Raw genomic sequence first — 23,424 nt, 5'->3', positions numbered from 1 at the left:
TATTATACACTGACAAGACAGACAACTATACATAGATAGGGAGAGATATAAGCTTTCCCATCTTCGGCATCTTGGAGGCTGTGCTTGGTTCCGGCCATTGGGCGGGGGGCTATTGTGTCACTTTTTCCCTGCCAAAAAGCTTTTGTTCGCAAATTTCCTCCTTGATCAAATCACCAACATTTTCCTGGCATTTCCTCATGGGTGCTTTAAATACCTCCCCATTTAAGCGGTACCTATTTACCTACTCACATTGCTGTTTTCAAAACTGCTAGGTAAGCAAAAGCTGGGCTAAAAGCCAGGAGCTCACTCTGACCTGGGCTTCGAACTGTCAACCTTTCGGTTGGCAAGATTGACTGCAGCTAGCAGTTAACCTGCTGTGCTGAAGCCCGGCCCATATCGTATCATGATATTTTGGCATTCAGCACACAAACGCAGTTACAATTGCAATTACGTAAACATTGATTTCTTCTCTGCGCTCGCTTTGCTGTTGGGCGGTGTTGTCCTGAATGCCATTTTTAAGCAAGGAAAAGGAGTAAAGATGCAAAAAGGCACGAAAAGGTTAAGCAATAATGAAAGTATGGTTTCTGGAACATGGTGAGATATTTGCTTATCGCAACTGGACATGTAACAGCAGCTGCCCCGAGATAGCCTATTTACTGCAACAAAGAGATGTCCTTTGTGAGTCATGCAGGTAAGGATGCAAAGAGCCGGGAGAACAAAGCAGAAAAGAAATATGTTTTTGTTTTTACATCCTCTTCCAAGTCCCCTCTTCCAGGAAAATTTGAGAGGCACCTAAAGGATTCTTGTGAATTTTGCTTTTAGACCACATTCACTCTCACTAATAATTGGGAACCATTATTTAACAGGAAGTCTTTGATGTAATTACTATGCGTATATTTTCATTCTCAGCTGCAATTTTAATGAGGAGAGAGGGGATCAGGGAACAGCTCCACCTTGTCTCCAGCGCTATGCTAATAATAATAATAATAATAATAATAATAATAATAATAATAATAAATCACACAGTCCTAGACACTTGGGAAGTGTTCGACTTGTGATTTTGTGATACGAAATCCAGCATATAGATCTCGTTTGCTGTGACATAATCTGGTTTTGTGTCAATAATCATAATTATTATCATTTTCATTTATACCCCGCCACCATCTCCCCAAAAGGGACTCGGATCGGCTTACATGAGACCAACAACATCACAATAAAATAAATAAACCAATCAAGTAAAATAAACAGTACAAAATAACATAATAGAAAATAGAACACAGTGGGCAGGCCAAAATGTGTTTTATAATATAATGTAATATAATATATTTTATATACATATAATATTTATAATATTATAATGTAATGCAGTATACTACTACTACTACTAATAATAATAATAATATTAATAATAATGGTCCATGAGGTCACGAAGTCGGAGACGTCTGAACAAATGAACAACAACATTACTAAAAATATTACAGTTTAATTGTATAGTACAATATAGTAATATATGATATTGATAATGATATTGTACTAGGCTATTGTATAAACATATAATATTTATAATATTATAATGCACTATATTACTAATAATAATATGATATCATAATTATATATTTATATTACATGTAATATTACTAATAATATTACAATATAATGCTATAGTACAATATAGTAATATTTAATACTGATATTGTACTATACTAATCATATAATATATTGTATATACATATAATATTTATAATATTATAACATAATGCAATATAATAATACTACTAATAATAATATGATATTATAATTATATATTTATATTAAATGTAATATTACTAATAAAATCACAATATAATTCTATAGTACAATATAGTATTTAATACTGGTATTACACTATGCTAATAATACTGTATAATATATTGCATATGCATATAATATTTATAATATTATAACGTAATGCAATATAATAATACTAATAATAATAATAATATGATATAATAAATTTATATTACATGTAATATTACTAATAATATTACAATATAATGGTATAGTGCAATACAGTAATATTTAATACTGATATTGTACTATGCTAATAACATAATATATTGTGTATATATATATATATATATATATATACAAAGAGACATACAAACACAAACAAAGGCAAAGGCTTCTCCTTTCATTTCCGGCTTTGGAGACAGTGCGAATCTCTGGCTCTGGGGAAGGTGTTGTTCGCTATTACCAACCCAAGGAGCCTGCGTTGTCATCTCTTGGTCATGTGACCGGCATGAGTGTTCGGAGTGTCTTATTTATTTATTTACTTATTTATTTATTTATTTATTTATATACTGCCATTCTCACCCCGAAGGGGACTCAGAGCAGCTTACAAGAGATATCTATCTATCTATCTATCTATCTATCTATCTATCTATCTATCTATCTATCTATCTATCTATCTATCTATCATCTCTTGTACAGAAACACAGAAACACAGTATGTCACAGCAAATGAGATCTATATGCTGGATTTCGTATCACAAAATCACAAGTCGAACACTTCCCAAGCGTCTTGGACTGTGTGATGTATTTTTGAATGATACGCACAGATCCAAGAAATGTGACAGACCGTGATTTTATTATTATTATTATTATTATTATTATTATTATTATTATGAGCCCCCGGTGGCGCAGTAGGTTAAACCCCTGTGCTGGCAGAACTGAAGACCGACAGGTCACAGGTTCGAATCGGGAGGGGAGCGCAGATGAGCTCCCTCTATCAGCTCCAGCTCCTCATGCAGGAACATGAGAGAAGCCTCCCACAAGGATGGCAAAACATCAAAACATCCGGGTGTTCCCTGGACAATGTCCTTGCAGACGGCCAATTCTTTCACACCAGAAGTGACTTGCAGTTCTCAAGTCGCTCCTCACATGACAAAAATTATTATTACTAGCCGTCTCCTACCACGCATAGTTGTGGCCCAGTCTGTGCATATTTGTGTATATATAAGTGCTGGCATGTGTGTGTGTGTGTATATATATATATATATATATGGCTGTATATATGTGTGTGTTTATATATGTGTGTATATACTTGTGTATTTGTGTGTTTATATGTGTCCATGCATGTTTATATGTATGTGTGCATGCATGTCTGCATGTGTATATGTATATGTGTATATTTGTGTGTGCATGTGTATATATGTGTGTATGTATATGTGTGTGTGTGCATATGTGTATATTTGTCTGTTTTTGTACATATATATACAAATGTGTACATGTGTATATGTATGAGTGTATGTGTATATGTATATATGGTGTATTTTGGGGTTTTGTGTGTGTGTGTGTTTTTAGGGGTGATGGACACTTGTTGGACTGTTAGGTGTCCAAATGCTGTGTCACTTTGTCCAGTGGTTTTAGAGTTCTGTTAATCCCACAAACAAACATTACATTTTTATTTAAATAGATTATTGTTATATACTGACAAAAACACAATATGTCACAGCAAACGAGATCTGTATGCTGGATTTCGTATTATTATTATTCATTTATTTATTTACAACATTTATATGCCGCCCTTCTCACCCCGAAGGGGACTCAGAGCAGCTTACAATATATACATACATACAATATACTATATTATTAGCATAGCACAATATCAGTATTAGTACAACAACAGTATTAAATATGACTATATTGTATTATGCTATATTATTATTATTATTATTATTATTATTATTAATGTTTAGATGGCTTGTAATTGTATTTCAGTGTTATTTCTCCAATAAGTTTCTAAAACCTTGTCTTGGGAAGTGAATGCCCTGAAACATTGGGATGATACTGATTAAATAACTTGATCCCAACCACAGCTTTGGACAATTCCACAACATTCACCAGGGCCCGAGGGATAGACAGCTAGTGCTAGAGAGGTAAATGTAAGGGAAATAAATAAAAATAAAATAATCAGTGTTGTGTTCAAAAAAATAATATCTGAAAAAGTGAAAAATTCAGAATTGTCATGCATCTGCCATGTTGTATTAAACTGCTAAAAAACATCCCTGCAACGGCTTAGCAGGAAATCCCCGGTTTGAGTTACTAACTACCTCTGATTTCCAGCAGAAAAGAAAATGTATCAGATGGTTTAGAGAAAATGAGCCATTGGAATTTTTTTTTTATAAAGTAAACAAAGAAGACGGCAAATTTGGTAATTGTGGACAAATATTTACAGATCTGCTTTAGAGTTGCCCTGGGGTCCTGTGAGTGTTTGCTTCCTCTCTTCTCCACGATCAAGGGAAAAAATGCCATGCAACTCGGCCTGTGTTTACCGAGAAGGAAGCTCTACAATATTTTGTGACGAAAACAAAAAGCATGCAGAATTGCAGGTTTAATTTGTCAAATAAGAGAGGAAAGGGCGCCTCGTCCCGAATCGGCTCCGAAGGGTTGAGAAGCCAGAATGAAAAGGAAACATAGACAGAAAGGGATCTTATTCCAAAACCCTCTGACTTACCCAGTTCGCTTGGTGATTGTTCCCAACGTCATGGGCTGCTTGATCTGAGCGAGAGGGACCACCACCGTCAGGCTGGGGAGCGGGGAAAGGCGAGGGTTCCCGGGGTTATTGTTGGTGAAATTGTTGTAAGTGTCCTGACTGTTCAGTTTTCCTTCATGGGGGAGAGAGAGAGAGAGACATAGAGAAAAAGAATTGAAATATTTAAAACTCAAGTCAACATGCTTTCCTTTTCTTAAAGAGATCCACAAGCCGCCACCACATGCAACCCCCCCCCCCCCCCCAATATACTGGTATGTATTATTTGATCGTAATAATCTTCAGCCCAGGAAGTCGTTCTGAATAACAAAACTGAACAGAACTGACAGCACTTTCCATAACAGATCTAGTTACCCCAAGACTTCTCAGTTACAAATGGTGTAATTCAGTGTAAGACATTATCGTTTGGAGAATTAGCTTGCTGGTGGAATTGTTAAATAACTAAGGAAAGTTGAAGATCCTGGATAATACGAGGGTGGGTCAAAAAGTAATGCCTCCATCGCTCTAAGTTTTTTTTCTTTCCCAGCTACTGAACTATCTATACATGATAGGATAGAGGGAACTTTACTCTACTGATAAGAGTATTTTACCTATTCTCTATCTATTGATCTATTTAGTTGTTTATTTATCTATTATTTATTTATTTAAATCATTTCTATCCCGCCCATTTCAGCCCAAAGGCAACTCAGGGCAGCGTACAGACCGGCAACAATTAGATGCCCCATATATATATATATATATATACACACACACACACACACACACACACACACACATACACATACACACACACACACACACACACATACACACACACAGCTTAGAAATGGAGATGAGCACCACAACCCAGAGTTAGACATGACTGGACTTAATGTCAGGGGACAACCTTTACCTACCTTACACACACACACAAATATATCAGTTAAAAGCAATTAAATCACGTCATAAATACATATAAAATCCATAAAAACTATTAAATAAACAGTGTCTTCAAGGCCAATTCCTCATCTGTTTACATCGTCTTGGCCGTTCCGTGTTCGTATTACAATTTTGTACTTATCTGGTCACGCTGGAGCTCCAAACGCTTGCTCAAAGAGCCAAGTTTTCAAGTTTTCTTCCTATCTGTCTATGTGCACAATATGTACCTGACATATGAGGGTGGGTCAAAAAGTAATGCCCCCAAGTTTTCTTTCTTTCCCAGCTACTGGACTATCTACGCATGGTATGATAGAGATAACCTTACTTGACTGATAGAGTATTCTATCTATCTATCTATCTATCTATCTATCTATCTATCTATCTATTCTCTATGTATCTATCTGTCTATTTATCTTCCTGTCTATCTATGTGCATAATGTGTACCTGACATATGAGGGTGGGTCAAAAAGTAATGCCTCCATCGCTCTAGCTCCCCCCCCCCCCCCCAGCTACTGGACTATCTATGCATATTATGATAAAGGGAACCTTACTCTACTGATAGAGTATTCTATCTATCTATCTATCTATCTATCTATCTATCTATCTATCTATCTATGTATTCTCTATCTGACTATTTATCTTCCTATCTATCTACATGCATAGTATGTACCTACCATACAAGGGTGGGTCAAAAGTAATGCCTCCATCGCTCTAGCTTTTCTTTCTTTCCCAGCTACTGGACTATCTCTGCATGGTATGATAGAGGGAACCCTACTCTACCGATAGAGCTATCTATCTATCTATCCATCTATCTATCTATCTATCTATCTATTCTCTATCTGTCTATCTTCCTATCTATTTATGTGCGTAATGTGTACCTGACATATGAGGGTGGGTCAAAAAGTAATGCCTCTACTGATAAGTATTCTATCTATTTATCTATCCATCCATCCATCTATTTTCTGTCTGTCTGTCTGTCTGTCTATTTGTCTTTCTATCTATCTATGTGCATAACATGTACCTGACATACGAGGGTGGGTCAAAAAGTAAAGCCTCCATCCCTCTAACTTTTCTTTCTTTCCCAGCTACTGGACTATCTCTGCACGATAGAATAAAGGGAACCTTACTCAACTGATAGAGTATTTGATCTATCTATCTATCTATCTATCTATCTATCTATCTATTCTCTATCTGTCTGTCTGTCTGTCTATCTTCCTATCTATGTACGTAATGTGTACCTGACATACAAGGATGGATCAAAAAGTAATGCTTCTACTGATAGAGTATTCTATCTATCTATCTATCTATCTATCTATCTATCTATCTATCTATCTTCATTTGGTAAGGCACAAATACTATATATTCCCTTCCATATTCTTCATTTCAACATCCTCTTGAAAACTGAATGGTGTTTAGCTTCTTCTGTCTATCATCTATTTTCAAAAAAGTACGGTCAAAAAGCAGCATTAAACTGAAAATTTACATTTCAAAAATCCTTACACAAATTAAGAAAAAGTTTGAAACGACTTGATTTTTGTGTGTGTTGGAAACACATTAATTAAAATATTTGGGTCTTAGGAAAAATTCAGAAAAATGATTAAAAATCAGAGACTCTCTAAGGATCTTTGACAAGAACATTTTGACAATTACATGATGTTAGGAAACCGTATCCATTAAAATCTATCTACGTGGGGGGAAAAAGGGGAGAATTCGCTAGCCAACAACCCAAGTCTCCAAATCTCGAAACGACACAATTCTTTGAAAGACGAAGCCTTGTGTTCTTTCTCGATCGGGGAGAAGCCACGGAGGTAATATATGTGCATATACATATGGAAGCAACAAGTCTTTCATTTCAAGCGGCTGTGTAATCGATACAAGTGGTTTGATACGGAGATGAGTGTCGGCCGATGGCTATTTTCTGTTTTGAGTCTTCTTGGCTTTCGTTCCTGTATCTTTCCCTTCAAAATGAAAAAAAAAGAGCACACTCTTTGGTGTGTTTAATCTCTAGATTGGCTCCCAAGACGGGCCTTTCTTCATTGGCAGATGTCGCCATTTAATGTGCTTGATGTTGTCGTTTCGATGCTTTTGTCCTGCTCTTCTCCTTTCCAATTTTCTCCTTCAATCCGCATTTCAAACGCGTTCCCCGGTATCTCCGAACGCGCCCCCATCACACTCGATTGACCTCCGATTCACCCATTGCATCAGGACTCATCTCTTTGCAATCCTTGCCATTATTTTATTATTAACTTAAGTGCATTTGCTCCCTCTTGCTCCTTCTTATCTTTCCTCTTTGATTTCATATTCTCGGCCCCCCTTGAGCGTCCGTTCCCTGTCTTGGGACTCCTTCTTCCCTCTGAACCCTCTGTTTTTATTTACTGCCTTTTCCCAGGCTGTTCGTCATATCGGCAGTATTTCGCCAAACCGTTTCTCAGTCTATTAAAAGCTCTTTGATAAAAACGCTTTTCCTAACCTTACCTCTGAATTATTTGGAAAGGGAAAGGAATATTATTGTATTGTCGAAGGCTTTCACGGCTGGAATCACTGGTTTGCTGTGAGTTTTCCGGGCTGTATGGTCATGTTCCAGAAGCATTCTCTCCTGACATTTCGCCTGCATCTGTGGCAGGCATCCTCAGAGGTTATGAGGTCTGTTGGAAACTAGGAAAATGTCCTCACTGTCCTCACCACACCTTGCTGTGGCCCCAGTCTGTGTTTATGTGTTTTGTGTGTGTATATATTTGTGTTTATATATTTCTGTATATGTGTATATGTGTTCGCGTATATATGTGTGTGTGTGTGTGTGTGTGTGGTTTTGCGCAAACATTGTAATGTAATTTTTGTTTTTTGGCTTTTTAAGATCCTTCTGTTGTGTTTTTCAGTGTTTTGATGAGTGATGGTCACTCGTTGGCCTGATTCGTGTATTGTGTCCAAATTTGGTGTCAGTTTGTCCAGGGGTTTTTGAGTTATGTTAATCCCACAAACAAACATTACATTTTAATTTATATAGATTTATTTACCACTAGCCATCCCCTGCCACACGTTGCTGTGGCCCACATGGGGGTTCTGTATGGGAGGTTTAGCCCAATTCTATCATTGGTGGGGTTCAGAATGCTCTGTGATTGTAGGTAAACTATAAATCTCAGCAACTACAACTCCCAAATGTCAAGATTCTATTTTCCCCAAACTCCACCAGTGTTCACATTTGGGCATATTGAGTATTCATGTAGAGTTTGGTCCAGATCCATCATTGTTTGAGTCCACAGTGATCTCTGGATGTAGGTGAACTACAACTCCAACTCGTTGGTGGGGTTCAGAATGCTCTTTGATTGTAAGTGAACTATAAATCCCAGCAACTACAATTCCCAAATGGCAAAATCAATTTTTTGAGTGAAGGACATACATTGGGTTGTTAGGTGTCTTGTGTCCAAATTTGGTATCAATTTGTCCATTGGTTTTTGAGTTCTGTTAATCCCACAAACGAACATTAAATTTTTATTTAACCCAAACTCAAGGCAGTTTACAGTTGGCAATCAATGCCCCCAACAACATAAAATATAATTAAAAACATTAACATACAATATAAACCACGCAACGTCACCTGGGCAACGTCCTTGTAGACGGCCCATTCTCTCACACCATTTGGGCGTCCCCTAGGCAACATCCTTGCAGATGGCCCATTCTTTCACACCATTCGGGCGTCCTCTGGGCAACGTCCTTGCAGACGGCCCATTCTCCCACACCATTCGGGCGTCCTCTGGGCAACGTCCTTGTAGACGGCCCATTCTCTCACACCATTCAGGCGTCCTCTGGGCAACGTCCTTGCAGACGGCCCATTCTCTCACACCATTCAGGCGTCCTCTGGGCAATGTCCTTGCAGACGGCCCTTTCTCTCACACCATTCGGGTGTCCTCTGGGCAACGTCCTTGCAGACGGCCCGTTCTCTCACACCACTTGGGCGTCCTCTGGGCAACGTCCTTGCAGACGGCCCTTTCTCTCACACCATTCGGACGTCCTCTGGGCAATGTCCTTGCAGACGGCCCATTCTCTCACACCATTCGGGTGTCCTCTGGGCAACGTCCTTACAGACGGCCCATTCTCTCACACCATTCGGGCGTCCTCTGGGCAACGTCCTTGCAGATGGCCCATTCTCTCACACCATTCGGGCGTCCTCTGGGCAACGTCCTTGCAGACGGCCCATTCTCTCACACCATTCAGACGTCCCCTGGGCAACGTCCTTGCAGACGGCCCATTCTCTCACACCATTCGGGCGTTCCCTGAGCAATGTCCTTGCAGACAGCCAATTCTCTCTCACCAGAAGCGACTTGCAGTTTCTCCAGCCATTCCTGATATGAAAAAAAAAATCATTGTTGTGCTTTTGACTGACTTTCCCATTTTCTCTAACATCACATTTTACTGTTATGTATAGAGATCTATCAAATCCTGATAAATTAAGGTTACACACATATGGCCAGTTCAGTTCTCCAGTCTTTACCAGTTTTTGAACCCTGAAATGATACCTTCCTTCGCCACAGATAGACTGTAACGTCTTGAGTTATTAGCTGCTAGACTTATTTTCCAAACATTCTGTAGGGAGAGGGGGGAAACCCTGGAAAAACTCGCACGAACTTGCCTCAAAGCAGATGTTCCTTGGGGGCCTGCCCTCGGGCCATGCTTTTACATTTCAGCAAATTCGGGATATTCATCTGTGGCTCAGCTGAGGACTTACCTCATTACCCCGCTAAATGTACTTCGGCCCTGGGACGTTTCCTCCTACACAACTCAAATATCCATCTTGGGATTTTATTTCCAAGGTGGTTGAGTTGTGTATTTATAACTGTGTGTTGAACATTACCTTGGCGACCTCCAACTTTGGATGGGATGGATGCACCTAATAATGTTGGTATACATCTTGCATTTTCTCCCAGGAGATTAATTTTTCTCTCCTCTTTCCTGTTCATACAACGACCCTGGACAAATAAATTATACATGGCCGGATCCATCCAGAGTTAAACACTGTTGATAACCAGCGGGATTTAATGAGGGAGTTAAGCTGGTGCTTAAATCTCTTGAATGGAAATCAATGGCACTTAGAACCATTAAACTTGGGCTGGATCAGGGCCATGTTACAGATTGCAGCGAGGCAAGGCTCCAGCCATTCTTTAATGGCAGGCGGGAACCGTACAAAGGAAGCATTTTAGGAAGAGACCAGAGTTGTGTCAGGCATTCTTGCTATGTTTACTCAGAAGCAAGCGCCAGCAAGTTCAATAGGACTAAATGCCATGCGAGAAGGAAGAGGTTTGCTGTAACCTCTCATGGAGCACATGTCAGAAATATTAAAAATTAACGAGGTATTTTTAATTACGAAAAATGTGAGTCAAGCACTGAAAGGGTTAAATGGATGCAATGACTCAGCAAAAGCTGCAGTTCAATATAAGCAGGTGTGCCTGTAGCTGAGAAGGCCTCAGTGTTAGTTTGCCTCAGTGCAAGAGAGGTGCCAGTGTGAGAGAGCCCTCAGTGTGAGAAGGCCTCAGTGGGAGAAAGACCTCAATGTGTTAATAATAATAATAATAATAATAATAATAATAATAACAACAATAATAACAATAATAATAATTCATAATTCATTACATCCATTCATAATTCATTACAAATTATGAATTATGAATTACGAATTATGTTCAACATCTACACAAATGACCAGCCACTGCCAGAAGGGACAGAGAGTTTCATCTATGCTGATGATCATGCCATTACCACTCAAGCTTTGAGATGGTTGAACAGAAGCTCTCTGAAGCTCTAGGTGCTCTAACTGCCTATTACAGGGAAAACCAACTGATCCCTAATCCATCTAAAACACAGACATGTGCCTTTCACCTTAAGAACAGACAAGCACCCCAAGCTCTGAGGATCACCTGGGAAGGAATCCCACTGGAGCATTGCAGTGCAACCAAATACCTGGGATTCACTCTGGACCGTGCCCTGACCTACAAAAAGCACTGCCTGAACATCAAGCAAAAAGTGGGTGCTAGAAACAATATTATACAAAAGCTGACTGGCACAACCTGGGGATCACAACCAGATACAGTGAAGACATCTGACCTTGCACTATGCTACTCTGCTGCTGAGTACGCATTGGCCAAGTGGCCAGGTACTGGTCAAAGGACATTTAATCAGCTACCAAGTTTGCAAAATTTGTGTTTTTTTTAAATCTGTTTGTTTGTTTTGTTCTGTTAGAAATGTAATACAATGTTCTGGTTGCGGATTACACGATAAATAAATAATTCATTACATCCTCGCAGTGATGTTGACCGGCTCTATCTGTGTAGAACAGTGTTTCTCAACCTGGGGGTCGGGACCCCTGAGGGGGTTGCGAAGTGGTGTCAGAGGGGTCAACAAAGACCATGAGAAAACACAGTATTTTCTGATGGTCATGGGGATTCCATGTGGGAAGTTTGAGCCAATTCTATCGTTGGTGGAGTTCAGAATGTTCTTTGATTGTAATGAACTATAAGGCCCAGCAACTACAACTCCCAAAAGTCAAGGTCTATTTTCCCCAGGCTCCCCCAGTGTTTACATTTGCGCATATTGAGTATTTGTGCCAAGTTTGGTCCAGATCCACCATTGTGTGAGTCCACAGTGCTCTCTGGAAATAGGTAACTACAACTCCCATACTCAAGGTCAATACCCACCAAACCCTTCCCGTGTTTTCCGTTGGTCATGGGAGTTCTGTATGGCAAATTAGGTTCAAATCCATTGTTGGTGGAGTTCAGAATGCTCTTTGATTATAGGTGAACCAGTTTGGTCCAGTGAATGAAAATATATCTTGCATATCTGATATTTACATTATGATTTATAACAGTAGTAAAATGACTGTTATGAAGTAGCAACAAATCAATGTTATGGTTGGGGGTCACCACAACATGAGGGACTGTATTTAGGGGTCATGGCATTAGGAAGGTTGAAAACCACTGGCGTAGGAAGTCTGGGGGCAGAGGACTTTTACAAGTCAAACAACCAATCGAAGAAGAAAAACACGATGCCCTGGCAGAATATGTCAAGGGAAGCCAAGAACCTGCTTTAATTGAAGTCAATTATCAGAAACTTCTCAAAGCACAGCAGACAAAGAGTCAATACAAGAAAACTGCACTCCAAACCAGAGCTGACAGCTGGCACAACAAAGCCTTACATGGGCAGTTCCTTGAGAAGATTGAAGGAAAAGTTGACAAGGAGAAGACCTAGTCATGGCTCATGAATGGAACCCTGAAGAAGGTGACAGAAGAAGGCCTGATTCTTGCAGCCCAGGAGCAAGCCATTAGAACCAATGCCATCAAGGCCAGGGTTGAAAAATCAGTGGATGACCCAAAATGCAGACTGCGCAAGGAAGCTGATGAAACCATGGATCATATCCTCAGCTGCTGCAAGAAAATCGCACATACAGAATACAAACAAAGACACAACTCTGTGGACCAGATGATTCACTGGAACTTATGTCACAAGGACCACCTGCCAGCAGTATGGTGGCATCATAAATCTGCAAAGGTCATGGAAAATGAACATGCAAAAATACTGTGGGACTTTCGAATCCAGACTGACAAAGTTTTGGAACACAATACACCAGACATCACAATTGTGGAAAAGAAAAAAAGTCTGGATTATTAATGTCGCCATACCAGGTGACAGTTGCATTGAGGAAAAACAACAGGAAAAACTCAGATCTTCCTGAAGACTGCCAGGTTGGGGGCTTGCCTAATATCTCTGGGGAGCAAGTTCCAGAGCTGAGGGGCCACCACAGAGAAGGCCCTCTCCCTAGTCCCCACAAGTTGCACCTGCGATGGGGATGGAAGCCTCAGGCCCCGTGTGTGAAGAGAGCCCTCAGTGTGAGAAGGCCTCAGTGGGAGAAAGGCCTCAGTGTGTTAGTAGACCTCAGTATGAGAAGAACTCATATTTGAAGCTCCAGTGTGAAGGTTGAACTTTATTTGTGTTATGGAAACCTTGCTTTTGTAAATAGTGCAACCATATTATTTTGCTATAAAGAAAAGCCTCCTATTGAAGAGATAACATTTGTCTCTGTGTTTTGTGCTTTTTATCACTTTTTGCTAATGGTGCTGGGTCACGCTGCTGCTAATAATTTACTCTGCTGTACATTTATGAGGAGGGTTTTAATTGTGTATTTTATATTGTATTTAATAATCTATTTGCCTTGTATGTGAAAGACCTATGGTCTAAGCATCGAATAAACATGATTAAAATTTACTTTTAGATTAACACAGTTTATTATTCCTGTGGTCCCTGCAAAAAAAAAAAAATCAAAGTGGTCCCTGGGTAAAAAAAGAGGGTTGGGAACCACTGATGTAGTTGAACCAAACTTTTCGTTTGGAAGAAACAATGACAAAAACAAAGCCTCTGAACTAAACATGTTTCTCCTTCTTAGGATCAATGATATGCGATCGGCCTCGATAATTAGGCACCGAGGAAAACGTAATCCGGGAGACACAAGAGGCAAACTAGGACACATATGACTAAATTGACATAATTTTCAACCATTGTATATATCACTCTCCAGTCAACAATCCCTCGCCTTCTAGTTGCTGTGGGTCAGGAGTGAAGAGCGGAAGAGAACAAACTCCCAATTTCCACAAAAACAAGTGAACACAAAAGCAAAAAACCAGGGGAAAAACAGAGGAGGAAAAACATATAAAGAGAGGCAGAAGAAAGAAAGCGAAAGCCTCATCTGTTGACAGGAGATTGAAAAGCACTCCAAAAGAGAATTAATAGGTTTGGGTTGTTAACTTGTTTTTCTACATCCGCCCAATGCCGTGAAATGGTGTTTTTTCTCTTCGGAAGGAGGCGGGGAAGACGGGAACGGCGGCAGCGCACGGGGAGGAGGGGAAGGGGAATCAAAAGGGAGCCATGTTTGAATGAGGTTCCTGAACAGTCGCTTGTGTTTTGTTGAGATATTATTATACAAGTCCTAAGGCAGAAGCATCTCAAGCTCCTCGCTGAAGTGGAACGGCCTCCCTTTCCGCTAACAAGGCCAGAGAAAAAGGCTCCTCGCAGGAAGCGGTTTGAAAAGCTATAATGGTACTTCAGATGGATTGAAGATAGAGAAAAGGAAGATTGGGGCAGCGGGAAACAAGGTCTTAATGAAGGCCTCATCTTCTTAAAGACTCTCAAGGCTTCCTTTCCCCCACTCCTGTCTCTTCCTGAGTCATTTAATCCTGCACATAACCATTACCATAGGCTCTTTCTCTCTGTGTGTTTTAAGGTTTGTTTTCATCCCAGGATTCCTGTATTGCAAACCACACCAAACCAAGAGAGGGTTTTGGGTTTCTGAGACCCCAAAATTATAATGATTTTCCGGTTTGAGTAAAAATGCAATCCAATCAAAAACCAAGCGTCGTTTATGGCATACCCATTACTTCAAATGAGGGAGAAACTAAAGTGCGAACATTGGATTGATATTTCGAGAGTAAATCCAGGGCTTCACCTGCCCTGTTTTGGCATAGCTGGTGAACATAGCATTAAATGAAACATGCAGAATAATCACAGGATGCCTTAAACCTTTGGCATAAGTCTACCCATGCAAAGCAGGTGAACATAGCATTAAATGAAACATGCAGAATAATCACAGGATGCCTTAAACATTTGGCATAAGTCTACCCATGCAAAGCAGGTGAACATAGCATTAAATGAAACATACAGAATAATCACAGGATGCCTTAAACCTTTGGCATAAGTCTACCCATGCAAAGCTGATGAACACAGCATTGAATGAAACATGCAGAATAATCACAGGATGTCTTAAACCTTTGGCATAAGTATACCCATGCAAAGCTGGTGAACACAGCATTGAATGAAACATGCAGAATAAACACAGGATGTTCTTAAACCTTTGGCATAAGTCTACCCATGCAAAGCTGGTGAACATAATATTGAACGAAACATGCAGAATAATCACAGGATGTCTTCAAACTTTGGCATAAGTCTACACATGCAAAGCTGGTGAACACGTCATTGAATGAAAATGCAGAACAATCACAGGATGTCTTCAAACTTTGGCATAAGTCTACTCATGCAAAGCTGGTGAACATAATATTGAACGAAACATGCAGAATAATCACAGGATGTCTTAACCCTACACCTGTTGATAAACTCTACAAGCTAGCTGGCAGGACCCTCGTATGTGTATGTATGTACCTATATAAATAAAAATGTAATGTTCGTTTGTGGGATTAACAGAACTCCAAAACCACTGCACAAATTGACACCCAATTTGGACACAAGACACCTAACAACCCATTGTATGTCCTTCGCTCAAAAAATTGATTTTGCCACTTGGGAGTTGTAGTTGCTGGGATTTATAGTTCATCTACAATCAAAGAGCACTCTGAATCCCCACCAACGATGGAATTGAACCAAACTTGGCACACAGAACTCCCATGACCAACAGAAAGTACTGGAAGGGTTTGGTGGGCAGTGTCCTTTGGTTTTTGAGTTGTAGTTCACCTACATCCAGAGATCACTGTGGACTCAAACAAGGATGGATCTGGACCAAACTCTACACGAATACTCAATATGCCCAAATGTGGTGGAGTTTGGGGAAAATAGAATCTTGACATTTGGGAGTTGCAGTTGGTGGGATTTACAGTTCACCTACAATCACAGAGCATTCTGAACCCCACCAATTATAGAATTGGGCCAAACCTCCTACACAGAACCCCCATGACCACCAGAGTGGGCCACAGCAACGCGTGCCAGGTGACCGCTAGTGTGTGTGTGTGTGTATGGGGATATATATATATACATATCCCTGTGTGTATAGCATCTATATACCTATGTCGGATATATATATATATATATATATATATATATTCCCTACATCACAGTTTTTCACTTATTGCAGATGGTCCTGGAACGTAACCCCCGCAATAAGTGAGGGAACACTGTATATACAGAATATATACCAAAGCAATAGTTATAATGATGGGGAGCCTGAAATGTGGCCAATGCATTGGAGGACTCTATTCCAAATGTCCCTATTCCAAATGTGTTTAACACAGGTAATCAAACTGAACAACTGAACACACTGCAGCCTCAATTTAAAATGTTGGCACATACTGGGCTAAAACAAATAGGAGTCCCAACTAGAGAAGTTTCTCAAGTCGCTCCTGAGACGAAAACAAAATACGTCCTCAGAAATAATACCTAAAGAATTCAATGGTGCTTAGCTTACCTTTAAGTGAATGTAGAGAGAGCTACAACAACCCTAAATCTCTCTTACTTGCAATCTGTGCAAAAAGCCGTTCACTTATAAATTTATGGCCTTTTTTGAAAGAAAAAAAGGAAACATGGCAAGGAGAAAAAGCAAGAGGTCGCTCTTTCCAATATGCGTTTCCAGCCCCTTTAGATTGTGTGCTGAGACTCGACATTTTCTTTAAAAACAAATAGGAAAAGACAGTATGAAACACCATAGTAACCACCTGGTAGTCACGATCCCATTCTATTTATAGCTGCTTCTTTCCAGAGAAGCTCATCCCTTCCAAACCGGAGACAACGTATAGATGGAAACACCTCTTTGTTATCCACCGAGTTCTTACAGAAATGTCTTTGCTTCCAGTTACTTTCTCCTGCACAGAGCTACTCTTTCGTTACCTCTGTCCTTTCCCACTAAGGTTTCCACGTCAGAAGAAACACAATCTGAGCACAGCCCCCAAGTTTTTAATTTTCCCCTCCCTTTCTTCTGTGTCCTAAGCCCTCCTCGGCAACGGCAATACTATACAAACGCTTCTTTGTTGTGTTGCGTGCTTCAAGTTATTTCCTACTTGCGGCGACCCTAAGGCGAACCAATCACGAGGTTCTCTTGGCCAGATTTGTTCGGAGGGAGGTTTGTGCTCGCCTTCCTCTGAGGCTGAGAGCGTGTGACTTCCCCAAGGTCACCCACTAGGTCATCCATGGCCATGCGGGGACTCAAACCTTCCTCACCAGAGTCATAGCCTACTGATAAATAAATAAATAAATAATAAGTAAATAAATAAATAAACAATAAATAAATAAACAAACTAATAAATAAATAAATAAAATGGTCCAGATTTCAAACCACTACACTAAGCTGGCTCTCAAACACTTCTTTACTGACATGATATATATACATATTTTGACCTTGCTGTCCAACTAAAGATGCACCTGATATCACATAAACATGTACTTGATTGAACTGCAATATCCCAATCCTAAGAATCTTTACTCTTTAATATTGGGCTCAATAAGATTTATTGGTTCTCCAACACCTTCCAACAGAAGTGCCAAATGACTGTCGAGGTCTCTTTATATTTCTAACCCAAACCTATACGATGGTTGAATGAAAAGTAATGCCTCCACCTTCGTAACTCCTCAACAGATGGCAGGACTAGTATGCGGCAGGTACTGGCTTGTTCAGTAGACTCTCCACTACAGTTCCATTTTGGCGGGAAGCCTTAGCACTGAACGGTTGTATCGTTAAAGTGCCAAGTATAGAACCCTTCGCAGACGGTTGGTAAATGCGACTTAAGCAACATGCAGTCATTGAATTCTTGACAGCAGAAGGCGTCACTCCAAAGGAGAGTCATCAGAGAATGCAAGCTGTTTATGGTGATTGTGTTGATGTGAGTACTGTGCATCGTTGGGCGAGTAAGTTTCACTGAGGTGGGAACATCTGACTTGTGTGACAAACTAAGTCCTGTGACAGCAACCACTGAGTTTCACAAGCAAAAGGTTGACAGATTGATCCAGAACGGTTGTCGTATCAGTCAAAGAGAAATTTCAAGCATAATTGGCATTTCACAAGAACGTGTGGGTCACATTATTGCTTTGCTTGGCTATTATAAGATCTGTGCACAACGGGGTACCCAGGGTGCTGACGCCTGAAATGAAAGCACACAGACTTGAAACTTCAGAGACTGGATCTCACCACTGTACGACATCCTCTATACAGTCCAGATTTAGCACCATCTGTTCCCAATAATGAAAGAAGATCTGAGGGAACATCATTATGCTTCTGATGAAGATGTTGAGAGAACTGGGAGATGTTGGTTGAAGAAACAGAGTGTCGACTTCTTCCATGACGGCGTCAGAAAACTTGTTCATCGTTGCCAGAAATGTATCCAATTGTCTGGTGATTATGTGGACAAGTGAATAGTGGTAGTTAAAGAGCACACTCTAAGGATGATTTCTGTGTTTGATTTATTAAAATATTCCCATCCAAACCCAAGTCACGAAGGTGGAGGCATTATTTTTCATTCAACCCTCGTAAATAAAATGAATTTGCATCTCGGAAAGAGTGCTAGGACTACAACACTGATCTCTTTCTTTCCCCCTCCTGCCTCTTTACACTTGAAAAAACTCCTCTGCTTGCAAAATGAAATTATGGTGGAAATGTCACACTTCAGAGTGCTTAATTAATGCATGTTATTCATTAAAACCACAGAATAAATATCTCTTATCACCAAAAGTCAAAACCCCATCACGAGACAGAAGGAGAAAACATACACAGAGCCAGGGCTACACGTATCATTCAGTTTGAGTAAAAGAAGATAAAATGCTCCGTCCAAAAAAAAAAAAGAAAAGAAAATTCTACAAAATGCAAAAATGATATTAAAAATAAGCAGATGTAATTTCTCTTCTGCTGCGTAATTCGTTTTGCTTCTGCTAATCAGATCTAGGGAGAATGCAGAACTTTGTCCTCAAACACTGTCAATCTTGCTCTCATCTTCTGGAACACATACTGCGCACACATTTCTCAAGCGTTCAAGAGAGTTAGAAATGTGACCTTTCTTATTAAAATACAGGTTAGGTAAGGCTTTCCCGAAACGCTTGGGATCAGAAATGTTCAGTACGTTTGGATTTTAGAATACCTGCATATAACATAATGAGGTGTCTTGGAGATGGGACCCAAGTCTAGACAGAAAATCCAATTATGTTTCATATACTACTGTATATTGAATATATAATATAATAATTTTATATTTATATATAATATAATATAGTAAAAGGTAAAGGTTTTCCCCTGACATTAAGTCCACTCGTGTCCGACTCTGGGGATTGGTGTTCATCTCGATTTCTAAGCTGAAGAGCCGGCGTTGTCCATAGAGACCTTCAAGATCATGTGGCTGGCATGACTGCATGGAGCGCCATTACCTTCCCACCAGAGCGGTACCAATTGATCTATTCACATTTGCATGTTTCAGAACTTGATTCGAACCTGCGACCTTTCAGTCAACAAGTTCAGCAGCTCAGCGGTTTAACCCACTGCACTACCGGGGGCTCCAGAATATAATATAATATAATTTATTTATGACATTTATATGCCGCCCCTTTCAATCCGAAGGGGATTCAGAGCGGCTTACAAGATATATATATATAGATACACACACATACAATATATTATATTATTAGCATAGTACAATATCAGTATTATATATTACTATATCGTACTATAGTATTATATTGTAATATTATTAGTAATATTACATGTAATATAAAATATATAATAATATATCATATTATTATTACTATTGTATTACATTATAACATTAAAAATATTATATGTATATACAATATATTGTATTACATTACATTATATTATATTATTAGCATAGCACAGGAGACAAGGTGGAACTGTATTACATTATATTACATAAGATAGTAATATTTAATACTGATATTGTACTATGCTAATAATATAATATAATATAATATATTCTGTATATATGTATGTATGTATGTATGTATCTTATAAGCAGCTCTGAGTCCCCTTCAGGGTAAGAAGGGTGACATATAAATGTTGTAAATAAATAAATAAATAAATAAATAAATAAAATATAATAAATTATAATTATTTGTTTGTGGGGTTTTTATATTTTTATATACATTTTATATGATGTTTAATATAATTTTTATATAAATTCGATATTTACATGTAATATTACTAAGAATATTACAATAAAGTGGTATAGTACAATATAGCAATATATAATACTCATATTGTGCTATGCTAATAATATGATATGTACATATAACTTATAAGCCGCTCTGAGTCCCTTTCGGGGTGAGAAACACGGCATATAAATGTCGTAGATAAATAAATATCGAACTTGCACACATAATCATTGATATACTATTTTAGTAAGTGTGTGCATGAAACAAAGCTTGTCTATACTAAACCATCACTATCTTAGGGCCCATGTGGACAATTTTTTATTTTGGTTTTTGAGTTATATTAATCCCACAAATGAACATTACATTTTTATTTAAATATATAGATATATAATTTTATATAAATTTTATATTTCATATTACAAGTAATATTACTAATAATATTACTGTACAGTGGTATAGTACAATATAGTAATATATAATACTAATATTGTCCTATGCTAATATTTATTTATTTATTTATTTATTTAAGATATTTGTATCTCGACCTTCTCAACCCCCGGGAAGGGGGGGGGGGGGCTGAGGGCGGCTTCCAGCTGGGAACATTACGATGCCTCCAATGTACACATAATAAAATATATAATAAAATCCAATAATTACATACTTTAAGAATAAGATGATATATTGTATGTACGTATAACTTGTAAGCCGCTCTGAGTCCCTTTTGGGGTGAGAAGGGTGGCATATAAATGTCGTCAATAAATAAATATACACCTTGCAAATAATTATTATAATTATTTGCTTGTGGGATTTTTATATACATTTTATACAATGTGTAATGTAATTTTATATAAATTCTGTATTTCAGATTACATGTAATGTTACTAATAATATTACAGTACAGTGGTATAGGCCAATATAGTAATATATAATACTCATATTGTGCTATGCTAATAATATGATATGTACATATAACTTATAAGCCGCTCTGAGTCCCTTTCGGGGTGAGAAGAGCGGCATATAAATGTCGTAGATAAATAAATAGCGAACTTGCACACATAATCATTGATATACTATTTTAGTAAGTGCGTGCATGAAACAAAGTTTGTCTATATTAAACCATCACTATCTCAGTGTCCATGGGAATAATGTTTTATTTCAGAGTATTTGGGGTTTCAGAATTCTGGGTAAGGGATATTCAAGCTGTAATAATAATAATAATAATAATAATAATAATAATAATAATAACAACAACATGGAATTCTCAGGAATTGTCTCTCAACACCACATTCCATATCTCCTCAAAATAAGGAAATGTACAATAATGCTAATAATATTACAATATAATGGTATAGAACAATATAGTAATATATAATACTGATATTGTACTATGCTAATAATATAATATATTGTGTGTGTGTGTATATATATATATCTTGTAAGCCGCAGCATATAAATGTAAATAAATAAATAAATACAATATAATTTCCGCTTCCTCAAATACTTCCCGTTTGAGCATGCTGAAACCCAAATTTAGAGAGAGAACTAGCAGTTTAAACAGTGCAAACCATTCCCAGAGGGAAGCTACTGAACAATCAAGATCCTAGCAGATAAACTCCAAATCCTGAATTTAGCAGCGAAAAAAAGAACCTTTCCATGTGTCCTGGATCATTATTTTTAGATATGTCCTTTATGGTTTCAGCAGGAGGGGGAAACGGACAAGCCGTCCGATAACAACTCTGAAATATACAGTAATTGAAAGAAAAGAAAAAGAATGCCAATGTTGACAAGTCATTGTTTGCCGAGGTTGTTTTGGTGGCGGTGGAAGTTACTCTTGTGGATAGGGGAGCGTTGAAGAATGCTCGAGGAATTCAATTTTTGCAAATCCCTTCCTGTGCAGATTGGGAATTGAGTTATCCGCCTGCTTTTCACGTTTCCTGATAAAGTTCCTGGCTCAAAAAAAAATATTGCATACATTCAGAAATGACGGAAGAGAAAATAGAGACAAATATAGAAAGCGAGAGGGAATGCAGCTCGAAGAGGGGCTTCGATGCAATAAACAGGAAGAAGAGCAAAAGGAGCGTGCAAAGGGAAACAGAACAAGGATCTTCTCCCTTCTTTAATATGTGACTTTAAACTACGGCATGGATTTGCTAGGAGCTAGAGGTTCCCAGACTTTCTTGGTTCATGGCTCCCTCGGTGATTCAGTAATTTTTTCATGTCTCCCCGACACCAAAACAAAGACCAAACTGGTTTAAAACAAACACCGAACTGAGTTGCTGAGCCGGTAGATGACACCTGTGTCTGAAAACAATGTGAACATGCATTGTCGAATGCTATCATGGCCGTAATCACTGGGTTGCTGTGAGTTTTCCGGGCTGTCTGGCCATGTTCCAGAAGCATTTGCTCCTGACGTTTCGCCCACACCTACAGCAGGCATCCTCAGAGGTTGTGAGGTTTGTTGCAAACTAGGAAAATCAGTTTATATATCTGTGGAATAACATCCAAGGTGGGAGAAAGAACTCTTGTCTGCTTCAAGCAGGTGTGAATGTTGAAATTTCATTAGCATTGAATAGCCTTGCAGGTTCAAAGCCCGGCTGCTTCCTGACTGGGGGAACAAAATCTGGCAGGAAGCAGCCAGGCTTTGAAGCTGCAAGGCCATTCAATTGTAATCAAGGTGGACAATGGCAACATTCACACTTGCCTCAAACACAGAAGAGCTCTTTCTCCCACTCTGGACATTATTCCACAGATATTTATACAGTAGATAGATAGCTAGATAGATAGATTTTTTTTTTGTCGTGTCAGGAGCGACTTGAGAAACTGCAAGTCGCTTCTGGTGTGAGAGAATTGGCCGTCTGCAAGGACGTTGCCCAGGGGACATTGCCCGGATGAATTGATGTTTTTATCATCCTTGTGGGAGGCTTCTCTCATGTCCCCGCATGAGGAGCTGGAGCTGATAGAGGGAGCTCATCCGCCTCTCCCTGGATTCGAACCTGCGACCTCTCGGTCTTCAGTCCTGCCGGCACAGGGATTTAACCCACTGCTATCTGGCTATCAGTATTTTTT

The 23,424-nt window shown here is 38.9% G+C and overlaps 1 protein-coding gene across 3 annotated transcripts in view; it reads right to left on the bottom strand.

Annotated features, from left to right (window-relative positions):
- The window catches only part of BCAS3 (BCAS3 microtubule associated cell migration factor), a 549,518-nt gene that overhangs the window by 315,948 nt on the left and 210,146 nt on the right, over positions 1 to 23,424 (bottom strand). For all 3 annotated transcript variants that reach the window (XM_060756800.2, XM_060756801.2, XM_060756803.2), the window contains exon 16: positions 4,495 to 4,645. In XM_060756800.2, the coding sequence (XP_060612783.1) occupies positions 4,495 to 4,645 (151 nt within the window). The remainder of the gene's footprint in view (positions 1 to 4,494; positions 4,646 to 23,424) is intronic.

This window comes from Anolis sagrei, chromosome 11, assembly GCF_037176765.1.
Source record: "Anolis sagrei isolate rAnoSag1 chromosome 11, rAnoSag1.mat, whole genome shotgun sequence".
Classification (NCBI taxonomy): Eukaryota; Metazoa; Chordata; class Lepidosauria; order Squamata; family Dactyloidae; genus Anolis; species Anolis sagrei.
This window is presented reverse-complemented; position numbering and strand designations above follow the sequence as displayed.